Source organism: Neoarthrinium moseri (assembly GCF_022829205.1).
Source record: "Neoarthrinium moseri strain CBS 164.80 chromosome Unknown scaffold10_Wmoseri_CBS_16480, whole genome shotgun sequence".
Lineage (NCBI taxonomy): Eukaryota > Fungi > Ascomycota > Sordariomycetes > Amphisphaeriales > Apiosporaceae > Neoarthrinium > Neoarthrinium moseri.
In genome coordinates this window covers 529,948-552,235 of record NW_026055124.1, presented here as the reverse complement: position 1 = coordinate 552,235, position 22,288 = coordinate 529,948, and the positions used below count along the sequence as shown (strand labels likewise).

General features: G+C 51.4%; 8 protein-coding genes across 8 annotated transcripts; 4 read left to right on the top strand and 4 right to left on the bottom strand.

The window, feature by feature from the left end:
• Positions 1-3,441: 3,441 nt before the first annotated feature.
• On the top strand, positions 3,442-5,249 carry JN550_004050 (uncharacterized protein; the record flags this gene model as incomplete). Its single annotated transcript, XM_049315522.1, has 4 exons — positions 3,442-3,667; positions 3,729-3,800; positions 3,858-4,744; positions 4,794-5,249. The coding sequence occupies 4 exons, from the start codon at positions 3,442-3,444 to the stop codon at positions 5,247-5,249; spliced, it is 1,641 nt and encodes a 546-aa protein (XP_049174072.1).
• A 1,065-nt stretch (positions 5,250-6,314) lies between these two features.
• On the top strand, positions 6,315-7,413 carry JN550_004049 (uncharacterized protein; the record flags this gene model as incomplete). Its single annotated transcript, XM_049315521.1, has 3 exons — positions 6,315-6,959; positions 7,008-7,260; positions 7,322-7,413. The coding sequence occupies 3 exons, from the start codon at positions 6,315-6,317 to the stop codon at positions 7,411-7,413; spliced, it is 990 nt and encodes a 329-aa protein (XP_049174071.1).
• Positions 7,414-8,218: 805 nt separating this feature from the next.
• On the bottom strand, positions 8,219-9,778 carry JN550_004048 (uncharacterized protein; the record flags this gene model as incomplete). The annotated part of the gene is made up of 1 exon (XM_049315520.1): positions 8,219-9,778. The coding sequence occupies one exon, from the start codon at positions 9,776-9,778 to the stop codon at positions 8,219-8,221; it is 1,560 nt and encodes a 519-aa protein (XP_049174070.1).
• A 1,057-nt stretch (positions 9,779-10,835) lies between these two features.
• JN550_004047 (uncharacterized protein) lies at positions 10,836-12,670 on the top strand (the record flags this gene model as incomplete). Its single annotated transcript, XM_049315519.1, has 3 exons — positions 10,836-11,650; positions 11,707-11,871; positions 12,061-12,670. 3 exons carry the CDS (start codon positions 10,836-10,838, stop codon positions 12,668-12,670), a joined length of 1,590 nt encoding a protein of 529 aa, XP_049174069.1.
• Positions 12,671-12,792: 122 nt separating this feature from the next.
• On the bottom strand, positions 12,793-13,584 carry JN550_004046 (uncharacterized protein; the record flags this gene model as incomplete). The annotated part of the gene is made up of 1 exon (XM_049315518.1): positions 12,793-13,584. The coding sequence occupies one exon, from the start codon at positions 13,582-13,584 to the stop codon at positions 12,793-12,795; it is 792 nt and encodes a 263-aa protein (XP_049174068.1).
• A 682-nt stretch (positions 13,585-14,266) lies between these two features.
• JN550_004045 (uncharacterized protein) lies at positions 14,267-16,588 on the bottom strand (the record flags this gene model as incomplete). Its single annotated transcript, XM_049315517.1, has 9 exons — positions 14,267-14,507; positions 14,559-14,753; positions 14,807-15,426; positions 15,478-15,525; positions 15,579-15,635; positions 15,684-15,750; positions 15,808-16,318; positions 16,391-16,513; positions 16,576-16,588. The coding sequence occupies 9 exons, from the start codon at positions 16,586-16,588 to the stop codon at positions 14,267-14,269; spliced, it is 1,875 nt and encodes a 624-aa protein (XP_049174067.1).
• An 872-nt stretch (positions 16,589-17,460) lies between these two features.
• JN550_004044 (uncharacterized protein) lies at positions 17,461-19,280 on the bottom strand (the record flags this gene model as incomplete). Its single annotated transcript, XM_049315516.1, has 4 exons — positions 17,461-18,123; positions 18,187-18,783; positions 18,843-18,906; positions 18,961-19,280. The coding sequence occupies 4 exons, from the start codon at positions 19,278-19,280 to the stop codon at positions 17,461-17,463; spliced, it is 1,644 nt and encodes a 547-aa protein (XP_049174066.1).
• Positions 19,281-20,118: 838 nt separating this feature from the next.
• On the top strand, positions 20,119-21,826 carry JN550_004043 (uncharacterized protein; the record flags this gene model as incomplete). Its single annotated transcript, XM_049315515.1, has 4 exons — positions 20,119-20,215; positions 20,271-20,579; positions 20,632-21,032; positions 21,095-21,826. The coding sequence occupies 4 exons, from the start codon at positions 20,119-20,121 to the stop codon at positions 21,824-21,826; spliced, it is 1,539 nt and encodes a 512-aa protein (XP_049174065.1).
• Between the last annotated feature and the right edge of the window lie 462 nt (positions 21,827-22,288).

Genomic DNA, 22,288 nt, shown 5'->3' with positions numbered 1-22,288 from the left:
TGGAAAGCAGGTTGAGTCGAGAGGGTAGGGATATCTTGGCACAGTCGGAGGCCGAAAGACGCTATGAGTAAGGATCTTGCTGCACTTGTATATATGACTAGGCATCTCCCTGAGCTAAAATACTGCTATGTCTGATTATTGAAATGCGAAAGTCAGACGTGGATTTACGCAGAAATTCGATACTGCAAAACCAAAAACACCCAGGTGTGGCCTGAAGCTCTTATTATTGTGATCACACGTCTGCTCAAGATGAATGGTGCTTCTGAAATTAGTGGTGGTGCTGGCATGATCTCAATTGGGTGTTTCAGAACGACAACATTTAAGGGAGTAGATAGGCGTCGACAGGCCATGGTCCTATTCGATCGAGAGAGAACGTGGCTGAAGGATTGCCCTAAATTCTGTTATCTAGCTCCTATGATAGGTTAGTGATGGTACAGCCTTGCTTCTGCCTGGAGGAGAGTATGTCATAGTGCATATACGCCCCGTACACTCACCGAGAAAAAACAGGATTTGGAGGCCTCCTACAGCCACTTTTGCAGTCCTTTCATCGTCTGGGTGAATCCCAGCCTCATGAACCTCAAGGAGGCTGTGGATGCTGTATCATGTTCTGTAATAGCTGGCTTTCTCAGGTGCGCCATCTGGTTATCCATTGCGTATTGCTCCTTCCATTGACCAGACCTGCAAATCCAATTAGTGATTCTGCTCAAATGAAAGCGCTGGAACTTCGTGTTATTCCAGGTTTTCTCCGTGGACAATGACCATTCAGGAGTCTCACAAAGACGAATCTCTGTTGGATCATTGTCCACTATTGTGACAGAATTATAGCCACATGCTCTCCTCGAGCCGCTTCTCGACTCTCTCTACTGTTAAAATAGACCTTTTGGCTTCGATAGGTGAATATAGTCTACGATAGTTTGCCCGTTTACAACATCGTTGCAACTTCCCGTATTCTTTATTCGTAGCCTCTCGCCTCAACGCCTGGCCAGCTGCATGGTAAGTTTCATGTAAAATAGATGCGTTACGACTCCTCTTCGCTCCTGTCGCGACTTCTGTTAACTGAATAGTGGGTGGCTATCTAGCGTCAGATCGGTAACATGAGGGCCTCTTTCAGTTGCAGATTAAAGCAGCTTGCCTCAAGAGCAATGCCTCAAGAGTAGGCTTCTCGTACTCTTACTAACAGCGGGAAATAGCCGAACTGGCCCTTCACCATACTCTGTAATCACCGCCTGATCAAATGACTTATTATTTGTAATAAACAAGTGACCCCAACAAATATATCCGGTTCACCTACTTAAAGTTCGAAGTCAAATGGCTCAAGGTTTGGAATTTAGCCTATAAAAATCTTGATCGCGGCAGGCGTGGAGTAATAAGCCAAGTCCCTTTTTTTTCTTATTTGGAAAAGAAAAAAAAAAGGCCAGAAATCGGTTTAGTCTTTGAGGTCTGGTAAAAAGAGACTGGGAGTGACCCTCTGTCCAAACATGTAAGCCTCCTCTATAGTATTAGGAACTTAGGAGTTAGGCATTTTGTCTTTTTCCGTGTCCTGTACAGAAGACATGATTCTGCTGAAGGTATACCGGCTGGGGTTTCTATCTGTGCCCCCAATTCTCTGTTAGCTACCAGGTTGAACCTAAGTAGTATGGCTGCCCCATATGCTATCGTTGCCGTTGGCTTGATACAGGGTGTCATCGCGCAATTGGCGACATCACAGGGGAGCCAATATAGATGTTCTTTCCAACTCAAGATTCATGCAATAAGGGTGGACCAATGCATAGACCTGACCTTCCGCACCATGTCCCATAGAGCTCCATCTTGAGTCCATGAATTCAGCACGTGTAACGGGTATCTATTGATGGATGCTACTCGGCACCATGCGTCGAAGAGACCCACTTTCCAGACTGTCATTGAATCCTATTAGTCTAGCGAGATACATACGGCATCGAAAGTAAAGTAGCAATAATGTCACTTCTGTTCTTTAATATCAGCAGGCGACCAACTGGACCAGTCATATCGGCTCATTCGCGATTGTTTACAGAAAATCGAAGCTAGGTGCATATAAAAGATCCGGTATGCGCTGCGGGAGAGGCACGGAATGGCGCGTTTCCAAGCTTTAAGTGCTGGCTTCTCTGCATCATCAATCTGACAGCTGACAAGTGACTTTGTTGTTGAAGTAACCCATCTCCAATGCTTTAGAACTTGCTGCTCCATCCCCAAGACTGTTGACAACTTTATTCGCTATGGGTCTTCCCGAGCGGCACATAATCTACTTCCGGCATTGTTTTTGCTGTTCAACATAAGCTGAAAGCATAAGCTGAAGTGATGGTGCAGCTCAAGAAGCTCAGTTCTTCTACTTCTACTAGTAGACGAAAGCTTATCATTTGCCACACTTACGGGAGGAACTTCACGAAGCGATACCTTATCTGTAAACAAGCTGTATACAGGCGGCGGGTAACCGCAAGTTAAGTAACCGCTCCTTCCATGCATCACAATTCGCCGTTTGGCCCTAGCAATTCGTCATTGAGATATGGGCGCCTTTTGTGTCTTGCTGTAGGCAGTGCAACGGCTCTGGTGGTCTTAAACAGGCCAACCTTCGATGCATTTCAACCATGTTGGTCAGGATTCAGAATAGCACCACAATGGGAGGCGCGCAGAGGCGGAAGTTGTTGCGATCGCGGAAACGAAGCCATATGACGACGATTGAAGCTTGCGACTGCAGTGTCGTCATAGCTCTTGAGATACTAACACTACATGCAGAACAGCAGAAGTACAGACCTATCCTGCCTTCACGTAAGCGAGACAGGGCCAAAATTGAGCCAGATCACGCTTCACACACGTGGGCGTAGAATAAGGCCACCCGAAATAGGTTCGGAGCAGGAATTTTTATAGGTTGACTCACTAAAAAAATACCTGGGTATGGCGCTATAATTCGGTTGCTTCTATTGGTCAGGCGACTCTGACCCTCTAAACTGCCGTAATACACCTCCCAAAGCACGCCATCGCCCTACTGAGGCTCGAAGCAATTTCACGTACCAACGAAAAGAATCCTACAACTGTGCGCGCCGAGTCTTACCTTAAATCACCTGCCTTTTTGAATTGGGACGCCTAGGTACAGTTCTGAGCCAGGATTTTGCCAAGCGCGCCACTCCCATTGCGAGGTCGAAGTTACGTACAAGTTTGAGCAACCTCTTGCTGAAATTTACTAGACGAGTCCAATATCCCTTGTAACCAGCCTTGGTTGCCCAGGCTTGGGAGCTGACTTTGTAACGTTCCCAATTCATTGCACGTCAAGACACCCGTTGATGGCGTGTGTACGCCGAGACATCACCCCACCCTGCAATACCACCGTTAGCGATCCCAGGCGATTACACTGAGCCGCACAAACCCTGGACTTCTTTTTGATCCAGCCACCCATAAATAGGCTGCTGCCTTCTCTTTTACCTGCAGATGCCTCACAACGACATCACAGAGGAAAGCCCTCTGCTGCGCGACATGTCGAAGATCCACGAGCGCCACGCCCACGGGCTGGCCAGCGACGATGAGGTACACGGCGTCGCATTAGCGCCCGAGACTGCTCAGGAGGGCGACATCGTCCAGGCCTACGACGATTCGAGGAAAATCGGAATCACGGGCGCCGTTTTCCTGATCTTGAACAAGATGATAGGGACTGGAAGTGAGTTTCGAACAAATATACGTAGTTTGCGACCGGCGCTAACCCCTGTCCCGCATTTTAGTCTTCTCGACACCATCGGGCATTTTTGCAGCCACAGGGTCTGTTGGTGTTAGTCTAATGTTGTGGCTCATTGGTAGGAACAGCCTGCTGCCAACACGACTGAGTGCTCGGTCCTGACATATAGTCTTAGGTGGCGTTTTGACTTTTTGCGGATTGAGCGTGTTCCTTGAATTCGGTCTTGCAATCCCCTTATCCGGTGGTGAAAAGAACTACCTTGAGCGAGTCTACCGACACCCTCGGTATCTGGCTACGTGCGTGCTGGCTTCTCAGATGATCCTACTAGGTTTCTCATCCGGCAACTCATTGGCCTTTGGGCGCTATATCCTGTTCGCCTCAGGAAGCACCGAGCCAGATGGTTGGACAGCTCGTGGTTTGGGAGTGGTCTGTGTCACTTTCGCTATCGTGCTTCATGCGACGCTGCCAAAATGGGGCTTGCGATTGGTAAATGTCTTGGGGATCTTCAAAGTGATCATCCTACTCCTCATAGTGTTCTCCGGGTTTGCTGCTCTTGCTGGACGCCGCCTGGTACCCGATCCGCACAATTTCGATAATGCGTTCAACTTCTACGAAGGAGATGGTTGGGGTGGCGGAGGTGCTTATGCCTACGCGCAAGCACTCTTGCGTATCATCTACAGTTACAAGGGCTGGGAAAATGCCAATTACGTGATTGGCGAGCTGAGGCACCCTCGAAAGACACTTGCAATCGCGGCGCCAATAGCCATTGGAGGCGTGACGATCCTCTACATCCTTGCCAACGTGGCATACTTCGCAGCTATCTCGAAGGAGGATTTGGCGACATCAGAGGTCATTGTTGCTGGCGTCTTCTTCCGTAACGTTTTTGGAGACAGTGCTGCTGCTCGGAGTCTACCAGTCTTTGTTGCATTGAGCAACCTAGGCAACGTGTTGGCCGTCAGCTTCGCTCATGCCCGTCTGAACCAAGAGTTTGGGAAAGAAGGTCTTTTGCCCTTTAGCAAATTCTGGGCCTCTATCAAACCCTTCAACGCCCCGGCACCAGCGGTAAGTCTCTTGCTCATTTAGGGTATTCGTAGTCACTGATATCGACAAGCTTTTCCTCCACTGGATAGTTACGGTGATCGTCCTCGTGGCTCCGCCAGCAGGCCCTGCGTACAACTTTATTGTCGATCTCTACACGTATCCGGGAGCTTGGATCAATGGCTTTGTGGCCGCTGGTTTGATCTACCTGCACTGGAAGAAATCCGAAAACTGGACCTCCCCCTGGCACTCTTATCTGCCCATCACTCTTCTCTACTTGCTAGCCAACATCTTCCTGGCATTGGTCCCATTTATACCACCGGATGGCGACTGGAACGCCGAAGGGTACCCCTACTTCGTGTTCCCTGTCGTCGGTGTTGGTGTTCTGTTCCTCGGAGCTATCTACTGGGTCTGCTGGACGAAGATCTGGCCCGCGATTGGCGGCTATCGGGTTGAGGCGCATAGAATTGTGGATGAAAATGGCGTGGAGGTGATCAGATATCGCAAGGTCGACGTCAAACATCTTTGATGTGCCATAGGCTACCACCTTAGGTTCAGGCGCTGGCTGTAACTACATGGCACTGCCCTTCTAATGGTACATGTTGCAGTCCTCGGTTGAGGTCGCTGAAGGGCTCACGTACCAAATTTTCGAACTCAGCTGCGCATGTAAATTATCAAAACTCCACCCAAAAGCAAATCTGTGATGGTCCAACGTACCATTTACAGAACCCTAGAGCAAGATTCGGATGCAATACAACTTGGACGATGTCCGTTATACCCCTGGGGTATGACGAGGGCAAATCTGCCTAGACTATACAAGCTCGCGCTCTACAAGCGTGAGACTTGGCTAATGTTAATGCAGCCACTAGTGTTAACACTGCTGTTGTTTCGTCTCACCTGAGACACACGAGCCTGTTAGCTAATATTCTGTATAGTTATAATTATAGTACTCGAAATGGCCCTATCTAAACGTGCATTGTAAAGAAGTCATAATTGTATTTATAGTTGCTGTGCCAGAGTGAGGTTGTATCCAGTTTCATCGTTTGGTTGAACAGCAGGTTGGTTGGAGCCATGCTGCAGCTGCCCGGCGCCATGTCCAAGAAAGGGGAGCATGGGAAACGGAGCTCTAGCAAACCTTAGTTGTACCTGAACCCTGAACGCGGTTCTGAGGACTGTGTTCTAGGTCACGCTTTCCGTCTGATTTGGGCGCTGTAGCCCCGCCCCGAAACTCCCGTGGATCTCGACAGTGAACGCTTTACTGATCTCCACTCTCTCAAAACTCGAGGCATCAAGTCTGTCTGTCTTTACATCATCGCTTTCTAGGCTGCCGAAGCTTCAATGCCTATGCTGAGGTATTGACGCGATCAAAAACTGCGTCTTTACATTTCTCTCCCAGGCTTGCCAACAAGGTACCGCCACTAGAGCAAACGCAATTATCCAGCCTCGCGCGAAGCTCAGGAGGGGTCCTGGGTGACCTGCTTGTCAATAAGTCCAAGCCAAGTGCATCAGCCACCCGGAAATCTCACTCTGCATCCAAACGACTGTACTTGATTTTCACCTTACAGGTGTTGAAGGTCAAAATCAAGTACTAGACATGGCAGCTGAAGCACAGAACCAGAGCGGGGCTCCGATGAGCTTCAACTTGAACAGAGCTGCTTCTGAGTTCTCGGCTTCGCTGATCAAGAGCAAGATCCAGCAACTGTGCTCCATGTACGACGAAGAACTGGAGACCGGTCTGGTGATCAAGATACGTGCGCTTCTTGTGGAGGTAGACGCCAAACGCATCATATTGGATGAAGAAAAGCGCAGTTTGATTGAAGGCTTGAGAGACACATTGGTGTCTCTTCAGATGCAGAATGATTCAGTCGAAGCTACATTGTCAGAAGCGGGCCAGATAAACTCGAAGTATATGGCTGCACTCCCTTCGGCCACGTCTGTCAGCATCTCTCCTCCAACCCCACGTACACCTTCACAGGATGGGGAACGTTCATCGATTGACAGTGCTTCGGCAATGACTCCTTTAGCTACGACCGTTGTGAACTCGGAGGCTGATCAAAGGTCCTCGACTGACAGTGGAAAGTCCTTAGAAGTCTCTGAAGTCTCTGAAGTCTCTGAATCCGCCTTGATTATCGATCAGGCGGCGGAAAGCGGTCAAACGCTGCCTCGGGATAAACGACCTAGGTCTAAGTCCGTTACGGATCAACTTAATGCGAAGAAAATCAAGGTGACACCACTAGTGGTGAGTTACCCAGGTCCCCAAAGTAGTAATGATGCTAAAGTGCAGAAGCACACACCGGTCTCTCAATACGCAGAGATCTACCGGAAAATCAAAGTAAACGAGCTGGAAGTAGATGAATGTGTCTTCAAGATTCCCGGGACACAGAAATTCTACATTCTGCGCTGTAACTCAGAAAACTGCAACTTCCGGATCGCCGAACTTGTTCCTTTCAAATATAAGAGGGCTTTCAATCACTTCAACAGGGAGCACTTCGATCAGCTTCGTACAGAAGCCTACATATTTGAAAATTATGCATACGAAGGTAGAGTTGAGAACAGGATCCAAGTATGCTTGCTGAATTGCACTGACGAGCAGCACATCAGTCGAGGATGCTACCGAAGAAATTCTTTCTGCACAAGGTGCCCAGGGAGAAGTCCCAACTTGTGAGCGGAGATACACAAGGTTGCAAGCCTGATTATGACTGAAATTTTCCCAGGCACGCCCAGTACCCAATTCCCCATGGTCAAGTCACTCGTCATAAAGTCCGACACATCTATGGCGACAAGGTCCACACCGTTGCCTGGGAGCCGCTTGGCAAAATCATCAAGTCAGAAGACAGATGCCACAAGTCTGAACTCAGCATCTGAAGGAGAACAGCCTCGACGAATGCTTCGCTGTCAGCCCAAACCATCCTATGTTGATATGGTTGAAGGTCGCGGTCCTTGGGGGGAAATCGAGGAGGTAAACACCATGAGTCTACAATTGTGTTCCTCTGCCTAATGCAATATTTCTTTAGAGATACATCTTGGACAGATCGAACAAAGGTCACTCTAGAAGTAGATCAGGCACTCTCCTCCAACAGTCAGTTTCAAGATTCACCAAGACCAAGGCAAATTCTACCGACGACGACAAGTAAGTGCCGTAAGCCATTACTGAACCTACGTTCATTGTTGACATATAGCTGCAGACCTTTTGGTCATACTGGGGAATGGCCTAGACGCTCGGCTCCCAATTAACAGTAGTGGCGCATTGCAATGCAAATTATCAAATGTTCTTTTGGCGTCTCTGCCAGTAGTCGTTAAAGTTGGGGTTTACTAAGACATCTGAAACCGCCATGCGATTATTTCATCCATCACAGAGAACGTCAAATCTGTTTCCGCACTCTACGTTGGTGTTTTTGAGTTTCATGGAACATTTCTAATACAGTTAAGACAAACTTTACACCATTCAAAGACTTGTTTTTGAAACAGATGGAGACGCAGATCGGCTATAACCTATTGCTACCCGCTCTTCTTTAGCCGTCTCTCCAATTGTTTTCTGGGACTCTCGAGATTGACGCTGGGGAACCTGTCATCTTTTTGCCACGGCAGAAAGTCGCTCCCTGCGAATAACCATTTAAGTACAGCTTTTTCCAGCCTGTCAATGGTCTTCCTAGAATTTGGCTCGGAAGCAAGGTTGTGCATCTCTTCCGGATCTTGTTGCCGGTCGTAGAGTTCTGGTGGCTCGTACAGGCGGTAAACGAATGTCCACTGTTCGTCTCTGATTGAGATAGCTTTACCAACGAGGGTAGTATCTTCGTGTTGCAGGCCAGCTTTAATATCGTATGGATAAGGGGCCTGCTCCAGTAGGGGCTCCTCGGAAGTCAAGAATCCACCTTCTGAAAAGGCATACTGTTTGTGCTCTTTGCTCTTACCCAGTAATACTTTGATCCAAGATAAACCATTGTGGGGGAAATGCTCCCCTATACCCGAGATCTCGAGCATTGTCGGAATCAAGTCGACCATCTCGGTCATGGCAGCGATGGTCTGCCCTTCTGGGAGCCCAGCTCCACCGATGATTAGCGGTTCGTGGACTAGCGTTTCTGAAAGCCCTGATGGCCATTTCTCTATCAGCCCATGGTCTCCGAGGTACTCGCCATGATCTGTGAAGAACATCGTGACTGTGTCTTTCCACAAATCCAGCTCATCAACGAGTTTCATGATCCGACCGAACTGGTCATCAAGTCGAGATATCATTCCGAAGTACGTCGCCTTGACTTCCCTCCATATCTCGTCCGTTGCACGGCCGGTGCCATAGCGCTCGCGTATGGTCTTCATATACCGCGGCTCGTATCCAGTCTTCGCTTCTGGGTTTGACACAGGACTTGGTACATGAGCTCGGTCATACATGGAGAAGTAAGGTTCCTCCACCTGAAATGGACAGTGCGGAAATAGGAGCGGCATGAACAGCACCCATGGTTTGTCATCCGGTGGGCATTGCAGCCATGCGAGGGCAGATCGAACGACCGCATCGTCATAATCCATAGCCTTGTTGGCGTCCCGGAGTCCTTTGTAGAACAGCCGGCCCCATATATCCTCCTTGTCTTCTGGCTCTTGACCACCCGCGAACTTGGGCACGAACTCAGGGGTCTCTAGAAACCCATACTCATCCACGCTGAGCTCCGTCACTGTCGGGGCAAAGGTGTCGCCGCGAGGCGCGAGGCAGGCGACGTGGTAGCCATTCTCTTTCAAGCTCCGGAACAAGTTTGGTTCCCAGGGCTTGATCAGATTCTCCAGGCTGCGGTGACCGCTGACGTGCGGGTAGGTGCCGGTGAACATGCTGCACCTGGACTGCGAGCATACAGAGGCCTGAGTAAAGCAATTGGTGAATAGCGTGCCCCTTTGCCGGAAAGCATCTATATTGGGGGTTTTGACGACACGGCTGCCGCTGGAGGTACAACCTAGTGAGTCGTAGCGCAGCTGATCTGGCATGAACATGATATAGTTTGGTCGGCTGCCCCCATTTTTAGAGTCGACATGAAGGGGCAACGGCAATGGTGGACGTTTGTATGGCTCGCGCATTTTGATGGTGACTTGGATTCAGAATGAAGTGCTTCACAGAAGACAACGCTCGATGCGGTCGGCCGGGGAAGAAGAAAATAAGTGGCAGTTTGGGGAACTCGTCGTCGAGCTCCGGGTCGGTCATCGGGTCGGTGTGGAGCCCGTGCCCGATACCGATGTTACCTCCACTCCCGCTTGACACAACATTTCTCTCCATTTCGACAGGCCAACTGAGCAAGAAGTGGTCCGTAGTATCTACTTTGGGGCCGTTCAGAGCCGGTTATTCAAGTGTGTGCTCAATGGCCTGAAGCACGCAACCTAGGAAGTGATTAGCCGGGAGTCTGCCTACGAGACGAACTTATACCCAACTGACTCTGGAAGGCACCCGCTACATATCGTGGGTCAAGTAACTAGGACAGAGTTCATGCAATTTTTGAAATTAATAGGCCAGATAATTGCTTCTGCCTCCTTTGATGCCAGCCTTGGCCATCTTGTTACGTGCGAAGCAAAGCTTGATGTTACCTGCCGGATCGCTGCATGGTTGCCATGTCCCGTGGAATGATGCCATCCGCATCTCCACACTCTAGTTGGGGTTGAGGGGCTTAGCATTCCCATAGAAAACCTCTAAACCTGGACCGAGCCGGTTTCCCGAAGCAGTACAGGCCTGCACCTCAAATCCATGACAGAGCAGCAGACTGCAGAGTATAATGATGCATTGACAGCAATGGACTCCACTACCAGTCGTGTGGGGGCTGCATCGGCTGGTGGAAGGTTGAGAGGTAAGTCACACCCTAATACTTGCCTGGGTATGTGGCATAACAGACAATCTCAAGAACTCAATCAAACCACAGCGTCCTGTAGGCAATGCCGCAGAAGGAAAGTCAAGTGTGACAGAAATCGAAGCCGATGTGGCCCATGTCTTCGCCTTCGCTTGAGTTGCTCTTATGGTGGCCACCCTGACACGCCCTCGGAAAATGCTCGTGAGGCAACGGCTCAGCTTACAGAGACTGGACTGAAAAGAAGACGCACAAGAAATGCCTGCAAGCAATGCAGACATCACAAGACGAGATGCTCGGGCATGAACCCTTGCGAGAGATGTCTCGCCCGCGGTGAGCACTGCGACTGGGTTACGGAGACGCAAGGAGTAAACCACCATGCTCCGACAAAAAATAATGTGATGGAACAGTTTCTCCCCGAGTCATTGCCAAACAGTCAGACTCCGGAGAGCAATTGTGCACCATCCGATAGGTTTACCATCAAGCGGTATATTGATGCGTACTTCGACAAGGTCAATGCGATGTCGTGTGTCTTCCTCCACAAGCCCACAATTTTGGCGGACTGGAGCCAAGACCAGCTGGATCCTGTGTTGACGATTCTGATATGTGCCCTCGGTCTTCTACTCAACAGTCGCTCGCACGAACAGCGTGATACCGCCAGGGTTTGGGTGGACGAAGCGCAGCTGAGAATTTTGGGTACCATCGCTAAGCAGACTGTGGGATACCTGCAGGCTCTACTGCTCCTAGTTCAGTTCCATTTCCTGGCTGGCCACGTCCGAGAAGCCTGGAACCTCATTTCCTTGGCAGCGAGACTGGCATTCACCCTCAGGCTGAACTATGAGCACCCGGAAATCCACCCTATCGAGCAAGAGTGTAGAAGGCGAATGGTCTGGTCTATCTACCTGCTCGACCGCATGTTCTCTGGTGGAGTGGACGACTTGGAAGTCTGTCCAGCCTCACGAATGTATGTTCGCCTTCCATGCAACGATCATAGCTTCCATCGCGGTCTGCCTTCCAGTGCTGCATATCTTGATCTCTGCGAAGGAAACGAAACCTTTCAAGCCGATCTTCTCGCACAACATATCAGATTGTATGCGATCAGAGAACGCATACTCAGGTACGTCCCTGTTCCATGTTCCTCCTCTGGAAATGATTTACTAAACGAGGCCCAAGGTACACAAAAGGGGTACGGCGCGATGGCTCTAGCCCCGTGCTCACAAAGATGACTCTACAAAGCCTTGAGCGGGAGCTCCAGAGTTTCGTAGAGCGACTTCCCGAGAACCTGCAACTCGAGCCGGACACTTTCCTACTAGTGATGCATTCGGAGGATGCCCCGGGGTACGTCATGCTCCATACGCGCTGGTTGCAATGCCATTGCGATCTTTACCGCTTTCTTATACGGGGAATCCGTGAGTCTGTAAACAGCCAGGCCTTCGAAAGCACTCCTTTGGAATACATCGATTATTGCCAAAAGGCTTGTTTGGAAAACGCACTCCGGCTATGTAATGTCTGGTCGGACATCTCTAGGTTTGACCTGGGCGAGCCAATTGATGACGTATTTCTTCCAGTGAGCATCTACCAGGTCACGCAAATCATACACCATCTCAAGCGGCTGCTGCCTCACGAAGGGGAACACAGCGTTTCCAACATTCGAACCACTCTCAGCAAGTCGCTGGAAATGGCATGTAAACTTCAACAGAGATATCCACGAATCGAGCGCTGCCTTGAAGACACGCGGCAGTTACTGCAAGTGCTCGGACAGGATAGGAGGGACCTGCCGAGGTTATTGGACCCCGGACAACGTCTTAACCTCCAGCATTTACCATCACTCCATTCACTGATCCCAGATCCTCTGGAGCAAAGCACAGAAAAATCTGATACTCGCGGGAAGGCCCGCCTGTCAAAACACCTTCGAACCTCGGCCGGACAAAGCTACCTGACGTCAAGTTCCTTGGCCCAATCAGTTGATCTCGGCAGACCGCAAGTGACCAAAGACCCTTTCGAACCTCTGGTTTTCGAGGGTCATGCGGAATTCGAGCCTGCGAACATGTTTGACATGCAGTTCAACGGGTATTATGATCCAGAACAAAACGATTTCATGGTTCCATTCACAGGTGGAGGGTGGAATTACACGTAGCGGCTGGCATACGCTACGTTGATACACATCAGAAAATTTCCTGAGAAACATGGCACGCAAATCCAAGCAGTAAAAGTGAATTCAACATTATATCCCGGGGTATCAGAAAAAGCCTCCTAAAATCATATCAAACATAAAATAGCTTGGCATAACATTGCCGTCACTGCGCCCACAAATATGACGGACGGCGTCGTAAGTCGTGTCCCAAAGCTCACGCTTCCATTCTTCGCATCGCTGCTGGCCACCTGCCCTGTCGAGGCGAGCACTTTCTGCCCGGAAGGGTACTGAATGTTGTAAACCGGCTCCGACGTCAGAGTCACCGGCGTGCCGAGCGGGTTCGCGCACTTGGCCTGGTTGGCGGCGGGCCAGTCCAGGGTGCACTCCTCGTCGTAGCCCCAGGAGCAGATCGAGTCCAGGATGTTGTAAAGCACATAGTTCTTGGAGACCCAGCTGCCCTCCTGGGCCAGGCAGCTGGCGAGGAAGTTCATGCTGTTGGAGGCGCTGAGCGGCAGCTTGCCGCCGTCGGTGTGGATGAGGTCGGCGCACTCGGAGGGGTGCAGGTCCTCGTACTCCATGGCGACGGCGCCGCCGGCGGCGGGCTTCTCGGTGGCGCCGTAGCCCGTGTACAGGTAGTTCCAGGCGTCGTAGGAGACGTCGTGGGCGCCCTGGGACTGGTCGACGCGCAGCAGCTTGACGGAGCGGCCCTCGTAGCTCAGCGAGACGCAGAGGTTGGTGCAGTCGACCGAGCTGGGCCAGTAGGCCACGCGGTCCGTGTCGATGCGGCAGCCCAGCACGCCGACCGACGACGAGTAGCTGTCGTGCGGCGTCGCCCAGACGGTGCCGCTGGCGGCCGCGACCTGAGACACGGCGGTCGCGGCGCCGAGCCCCAGCGAAAGGAGCGTGGCGAGGCCCATCGCTTCGGGGGGTGGTGGTAACGAGTGTGGGCGGAGTATCCAACTCCAGTTAAACGAGAGACTCAGATATCGTGCGTAAAGAGCGGCATGCCGCGCCTCGTGCGGCGGCGGTCGTTGGGGGGAATGCGCTGGGGGTTGCCGGCGACTCACATGAGCGAGGGTGAGGGAGAAAAAGACCAGCACCAGCACCGGCGGCAGCGCGGGCGGCGCGCACAAAGTCGGGTGAGACGATGCATCGTGAAAGGGAAGGGCTGAAATGAGGCGCCCCACTCGGCACCCGTTCGCGTGCTACTGTACCTGGGAACCCCTGGATCGAGCCTGGTCCCGCCCCATCATCCCCAGAGAGCAGAGGGCTAGACTGAAACTAGGGGTCCTGGGCCCCTGCTTACCCTTTAAGGTTATCGCCAATAAAAATCCACTTCCCCCAAATTTATTTGTTTGTTCACTCGTCTACAGTCAGCCTACAACGGGACCTGCTATACCTCGGGTATTAACAATGTACCGAAATTGGTTGTCTTCGATACGTCTCTTGTTTAAAATCTAGAAACCCCATTTATTTACAAGGTGGCCCTTCGTGGTCTAGCCCACGAATGTAGAGACCATAACTATGGACCGAACACTCAGCGCATGAGGTGTTCTGAAGTCTATCTGGTGGATATGTGTGCAGCAATGGCCGTGTTTCCTACAACTTTGCTCGGCCGCCTTGCAGAGCCTCCCAGTCCTTCTCCCCGTACGGCACATAAGAGGAGCCCTTCCCATGTTCGCTGATCCAGAAGAGCGGGTCGCCCTTGACCTTCGCAGGATCGATGCCTTCGTTCTTCAAGGGAACCTTGTTCTGCTTGTTGTTGTGTGTGGCTGATCGCTCCTTGATTTGCCGGATGAAGATGGGCACGGCATACTTGGGCAAGTGTGTCCGCGCGTGCCTGGCCTTGTCAGCACTGTTACACGTGTAGATATGCTTGCGAAAGACTTACTTCAAGAGACCATCGTAGTCGAATGACTTGGAAGCCGGATCAATGTACACCGCCGCCATTCCGGCTTTGCCATCGTGACCTGGAAGTCCAATACCATAGACAGTTGCTTCTAGGATGCCCGGATACCGTCCAAGGACCTCTGACACCTCGGCCGTCGAGACATTCTCTCCCTTCCACCTGAAGGTATCACCTAGTCTGGAAAGCAGTCAGCCATTGCATCTCCACAATTATACTAATTGTTGCCTCACCTGTCCATGAAGTACCACCTGCCATCAGAGTCTCGTCGTAACGCATCGCCGGTCCGGTAGTACAGATCACCCTTCTTGAAGACATTGCGAACAAATTTCTTCTGGGTCGCTTCCTCATTTCCATAGTAGCCGACGAATGGTGGCGCATATGCACTCGGTTGTGCTACCAGGATCTCGCCGCCAACCTCGTACGGAACTCGCTGGGCGAAACCCGTCTTGGGATCTTTCGCAATGTCGCCCGTGTCAGCGTCTATCGCGACAGGAACGTAAACGTTGTGAAACCGATTCCTCAGGAGCAATCCGTGGTGGCCAACAGATTCGGCCTGGAAATCGCCTCTCGAAGGGTTCTCCAGCGACAACATGCCCTCGGTGCTGTTGAAGAACTCATGGATCCTGGTGATACCAAAACGATCGCGGAAGTTCTTCCACACGTCAGGTCGTAGGCCGTTGCCGTAGATGGAGTGGACATTGTGGTCCTTGTCCCGTGGAGAAGGCGGCGCTGCTAGTAGATAGCGCAGCGTCTCACCAACATAAACAAACCATGTTGCACGGGATGCTCTAATGTCGTCCCAGAAGCGAGAAGCGCTGAATTTCGGGGCCAGACAGAGTGTTGTGCCCGTCTGTTTGCCGGGTCAGACTAGCTTCGTTCACGGTGGAAGGGTCAGACTTACAAGCATTTGTGTCATTCCACTGATACCTCCGGTGCCGTGATACAGTGGCTCGATTCAAAGTTAGCGAAGGGCTCTACAGGAATCACGGCGTCACAACAAACCATGCAATCATAGTATCTTTCATTTTCGCCTTGGACGATAGAGAACCCGCACTCTTTCTGTGAAGAGTTAGTTTCGTGCACAGTACCCGACACAAATGGACATACGCTGACTCCGTGGTTGAATCCTGCAATTGCGGGAATGATGCAGGCTTTTGGCATGCCGGTCGTTCCACTGTATGTATGGCATTAGAATGTAAGTTCAGCAAAAGAGTTGGGGTTGGAGCCGGACCTGGTATAGAACAAGCCGAAGGGGGAGTTTGGCTTGACAATCTCCCTCAATTGGTCCGCGGGCCTGTCACCCTTCGTTGCATTGATTTCGCCCCTTACATCGTCAAGCTTGACGACCTGGACTCCTTTCTGAGCCAGCTCCTCCGTTACCTCCTCGATCCTGGCCATGAGTTCCGGCCTACCATCCGCGAGGACGAGAGGGGCGTTGCTGATACCAAGACAATGCAGCAATGCCGCCTTGGTGAGGTTGTGGTTGATCAAAGCCGGTGCAGAACCAATGGCGAAAAGACCAAGCCATGCGAACACAAAGTCGGGACTGTTGGCCATAAACAGAGCGACAAGGTCGCCAGGCTTGACCCCATGGCTCAGGAAGAATTGTGCATACTGGTTAGCACGGTGGTATGTTTCGCCCCACGTGTAACCGCCGCCCTTCCACCAGATGCACTCAGCATTTGGCTTCTGTTGCGCATGTTTCTCAAAGAAGTAGAATGGAGACAGGCGCTTCTCTTGGACTGCATCAACGGTATAGCGAGCGTTAGCGACCTTTCGGGGCGGTGGGGGAATGAGCAGGATAAACCACTTACGGGCTTTTTGAAGCAGCTTCCCGGCCTTCTTCTTTCCGCTGATGACCTTCCAGTCTTGACGAATGTGATACCTGGCGTCTAGGTACGACAGTCCCGCTGCCGTGGCAGCAGCGGACGCGACGGCTAAGGGCTCGCTGTTAAACGGTGATTTCGTCAACGCGACCGCGGCGGGGCTAGTAACTCACCAAGTGCTGCCATTGTCAATCCGCAGGCAAGATGAGCAAAGCACTACTGAGCCAGCGAAGACTTGATTGCGATGCTACGACAATGCACGGAACAGACGGGGGATATTTGTTCTACAGCAACGTATAGTATAGCCTCCAAACTTGGACTGATGAATGAAGACGGCGGATTTTGACTTTCGAGATCGCCGCTGGGCTCAGATTGATCCGACCCATGTTTGTATCCATGGATGCGGACCGGCAAAATGACCTCGGGCTGCCATGCAATTGCGTGGCGGCAGTTGCGGGCGGAGGAGCTAGCAGGCGACGCGGCAGGGGGCCTGGGGGGCCCAGCGTGGGGGAAAATGTTCAACCCCGCGGGTCCTTGGCGGCTGCGACAGTGCTCCAGGTGGGCACAGCTGGGCTTCGGCCACGGCAGTCGGAGTCAACAGGATTTCGTAAGCGGCCCATCGAGGGCATCCATCCATATGGATGAAGATCTGATCAGAATCTCGCTGTCTCTCTACCTTACCTAGGCTAAGAGACACTGGAGTCGGATTCCCGGAGCAGACGGCCAGGGCCAATTTGAATGCTGCACCCCACAAACCCTGCCCACACCGGATGAACTCTAAACCCCTCGGCCCCGGCTCTTTAGTAGTTACCTAACTGTAGAGTCTGAGATAACCACACCGTACATCTGTTCATCAGACTCAACTCCTGGAAGCATCGATTCACAACCGTCACTTTGCCCTGTACTAAAGAGCATGTTTAGTTCTCATGCTTAAAATGAACATGGACTTTGTGTGCGGTCGCGTTGAGGAGTTAAGATTATCAATTAAGTTGACTTCTTGTATGTTGTGATATACCACCCGTTTTACCATGCTCTCCTGTTCGTCGCGCCACCTTCGACTACTCTTCCAGCTCAATCTCCAAGAAAATATTGGGAAGAGCCGCGGCGCCCTCGGGGGTATTGGGCATGGTAAATGTGACATTCCAGAACTCGAAGCCGAACTTGGGGCTGCAGCTTCCGCCAACCAGTCCGCAGAAAGTGATCGCAGGCGTAGCGTTGACCGACCCCGAGACCTTGATGTTGAGACCCGAGATGTCATCAAGAGAGTTCATGTCCCTCTTGGCTCCCAGAGGGTTAGGCGCCAGGACGAAAGTGAACTTGCTGCTCGAGTTGCCCTGCGGGTATGTGAGGTTCATCCATCCCTGACCGACCTCTGAGTCCAACGCGTGCACCGTTGGGTACAGGGTGAAGTAGCCCACGGAGCCATCAAACCGACCCCACTGCGTCACGGCAGCATTCCACTGCGACGAATGGTCCCAGTTCTTCGGGTCGTCCAAGAACGACATGGCGCCCATTGTTAGGTTAGATGCTACCCAGGAGGTGATGTTGCGCACGGCGGCGTCCCCTGGGGGAGCAAAGGCCGCAGTCTCCACCATGTGATCGCCGGGGAAAGAGCGGAATTTCTTTTTGACGTCTTCCGGAACCAGCGAATCATGGAACGGTGCAAGGACAGCGATGATCGGCGCATACTCGAAGTCATCAGCGTGCGCCATGGTCCAGGGCTGGCTGTCGTGTTAGCTGTGTCTGTCTGATGCAATGCCACCCGGTAAGGGGGGAAGACTTACCTCATCGTAGACTGGCGCATACTCTTTTCCAACCATCGTCCAGATGTAACAAGCCAAGATGCTGAAGTACTCATTCATGTCATACCCATACGTTCTGTCCCAGGGGCCGGCCAAGTTCTTCAAGTTTGCGTTATAGAACTGTCCTAGGGAAGTCCATATCTCCTTGATCATACGCTCTCCGTTCTGGTACAGGATTGAGTCCGCTGGCAGGTACTTCACCCACATGGTCAAGGCGTACAATGAGACTCCATTGTATACGGCGCTGTTGAACTCTGACAGGGTGTTGTTCATGTTGAAAAGATCGATGATCTGCGAGCCGTAGTCTTCGCCATATGCAGTCATGTTGCCATCCTTCATCTTGCGACCTACCCAGCTGGCCTGCACAGCACGCATGACCGATGGGTTGGTATATGACGGGTTGAGAGCTCCCTTGACGAGACCACCGTTCCGGTAGCCATCGCCCACTGTGTCGTTGTACAAGCTTTCCAGCATCAAATCTTTCAGGTCACATGGCAGCATATGGCTGAATTCCTCGTAAATAACCATCAGGGTGGTTCCAACAAATCCTCTCCAGTTCGGATCCCACGTGCTGTAAACCTTTTGAACCTGTTAGCATGGACCGCTAAGAGTGGACAAGGTTTTTGAGAACAACATACAACTGCTGGGTAAGCCTTCGTGCCAACCGTGGGTTCTTCCGGATACACCTGATAGTCGCCATACCTGCGATATATGTTAGTTGGAGGCTGTATCTGCTTCGGTAGGGTGAGACGTTACCATTCGTCTTTTGGATCTTTATGCTGCCCGTCGATTATATTTCTAATAATTTTGATGGCCTCTTGCCTGTCGTTGCCTTTGTTCCGTTGGAGAAGGCCTGTGGCGTACCACCCAGATGACCGTGTCTCGTGCGCTGAAGCGGCCAAAGGATAGTAGAAGTACCTTAAGTAGCCAGCCTTGCTATCGTAAATCTTGTCCAAAAACGTCATCGATTCATCGAACAGGTTTTTGGTGTTGCCAGTAAGGTCGGCACCCTGAACGGTTACGAGGGCGGACAGCCCTGCCAGCGCTGCCAGCGCACACGAACGTACAGAAGGCATTGCAAGGACGTTAAGCTTTCACTGTATCTATACACGAGATAACCAGCTAGCCGCATATATATATATATCAGTGATGTGCACAATTCACCAGCCCGATATATATGCCCACTCGCGTGCAAGTGAGTTACGGGACCAAGCCGCTGGCAACCTATGACAGTATCTGGCTGCTTGACTAGCGCTACCTAACAGCTCGACACTCAGTCATTCTATCGAGAACTAATGCGAACTGCGATATACGGGACCCCGCAGATCGGAAGCAGGTAAAGACTTCCAGAACGCTTTTGAGTCCATGCCGTCGGACGCTTGCCGATTCGACTAGGTCACTGGTTCCTCACGAGTCGTCGCCAGCATTAGCCGTTATGGCCGGTCCCGATAAGCCGTCGCCGGACAATACCGACATCAACCAGTTGTTGCAGGGAAAATCGACCTCTCCACCCAATTAACTTGCTATCCCCAATCCAATCTCCCGGCAAAGTCGGCGAAATAGCCGACAGTAGGGCACGCGATACCAATCGCGTTCAGTCACCCCATGAGAAACGTTTGGCCCCATCTCATGGTCCCATACTCAACCAACGCCTCGGGACCACAACGTCGAGAAACTATGGGGAATTAGTGTCCGGTCGGGGGAAGCTTATCAATACCATGCATGCATGGATTGTGGCACGAGATTGTCGTCTTACTCGCACGATACACTAAAATAAAACACCACATCTGAGTCGTGATAGATAAAGTCTACATACACCCTGCCCAAGTGTCAACCTCCGCCGGGATCTGCACAACCCTCGAGTTACCAAACTGAGTCTTGTGAAGCCAATATAGGCTGTGGTCTGTGTCCAAGATGTCGGACTCAATTGAGCGCAAGAACACCATCACGGAAATGACGCACGAAAAGGGCGGCGTCATGAACGCTGACGAGGAGCGTTTGGCTCAGATGGGTAAGCTGCAGTCTGTGCGATTGAATAGAATATGCTTTGCTGACTATAGAGCCAGGCCACACGCAGGAGCTCAAGCGTCACTTTACCACGCTCTCTCTGATTGGTCTTGCGTCGACCACGACGATCTCTTGGACCGGTCTTGGCCTTGGCATAGTCACGGAGATCAATGCTGGCGGTCCTGGCGCAATCATCTATGGCTTCATCCTCGTGGCTTTTCTCCAATGCTTCCTGGGCGCTTCTCTCGCCGAGTTCGTGTCAAGCTACCCGACTGAGGGTGGCATGTATCACTGGATCGCAGCCATCGCCCCGCCGCGCATGTCAGCCTTCCTGAGTTTTCTGACGGGGTGGTTCACATGCTTGGGCTGTAAGTTCTTCGTGATCCTCGCTGCCTATACCACCTAACGCTTGTATAATAGGGATCTTCACCACTGCGTCTACCAACCTCATTTATGCGCAGACACTTGCTGCCCTGATCGCACTGTACCAAACTGATCTAGAATTGCAAACGTGGCAAACATTCATCATCTACCAAGGGCTGAATCTGATCACCGCCGCGGTCGTAATGTTTGGAAACAAGGCGATCCCAGCCTTGAATAAGTTCTCTCTCTTCTACCTCCAGATTGGCTGGTTCGTCGTTTTGGTGACGGTGGTCGCATGCGCCCCGACCTACCAAACTCCTACCTTCGTCTTCAAGACCTGGATCAACAACACCGGATGGGAGAACAACGTCATTTGCTTCATCACTGGATTGGTCAACCCGCTGTACAGTCTCGGTGGTCTGGACGGTATTTCACATATCACGGAAGAGATGCCCAATGTGAGTCTAGATCTCGTCCTACGATCATCTTCTGCCTGAATGCTCACTAATGATCAACCCAGCCCTCACGAAATGCACCACTCGCTCTCTTGATCACGCTGTGCATTGCCTTCTGCACAGGTCTTACATACCTGATTGCACTCATGTTCAGCGTGCAAGACTATGCCGCCCTTGCCGACACCTCCACTGGCCTGCCTCTTGCCGAGCTGTTCCGACAGGTCACCCAGTCGGCTGGAGGCGCATTTGGCTTGACCTTCATCCTCTTCATTGCTCTGGGCCCTTGCGTGATCTCCTCACAGCTGTCAACCGGACGCGTCTGTTGGGCCTTTGCACGAGATGGAGCTATGCCATTCTCCGCCACCTGGGCCAAAGTCAGCCAACGGTTCGGCGTCCCGATCAACGCGCAGTGGGCCGTGACCGCTATAAACGCTGCACTGGGCTGCATTTACCTCGGCAGCAGCACTGCCTTCAACAGCATGCTCGGCGCAGCCGTGACTATCAACAACGTTGCTTACTTGATACCCATCGTCACTAACCTGGCAACCGGCCGCAAGAATATGCACAAGGGAGTGTTCCACATGGGCGGTTGGGGTTTCCTGGTCAACGGAGTAACTGTGGCGTGGCTTGTTTTCGCCATTGTCTTCTTCAGTTTTCCATACAGCATGCCCGTTGCAGTGTCTAGCATGAACTACACGTGTGTGGTTATTGGTGCTCTGCCCATTTTGATCATTGGTTGGTGGTTTGTGGCAAAGAATGCCTACAAGAAGAAGATCGCACTTGCCAAGGAGGATTGATAAAATTCACATGAACTGACGAATTGAATGCTCGTGATTGCTCTGGCGCAAGTTAACGCCAAGACAATTAGATATACCATTATAGTCACAATGCTAAGCTAGAGTGGGATCCATCTTTACATATTCACAAACAGAGAGAATGAGTTCAATACTCGAATGGCAACCTGTACTATATCCCTTCAAAGCCTAACTAGGCACTTCTAATTTAGACCTTCCATCCACATGTTACGTGACCAATACTTGGTGGATACAAATCATTTGGTATCATTTCGTCGAAACAAAGTGACCATTCCGCTAATGTCTCGGTCATATGGTGGTAAAGAGGCCATCCAGTTTGAAAGTGGCTGTGTGACGCTGCAGGTATAGGAGCATGGTTTAATTCTAGCAAACTGACTGGAACAAAAAGCTCGCACTACTACGCGCAGCAGGATTCATTGTATTGAAATGTACATCGTAATTTCT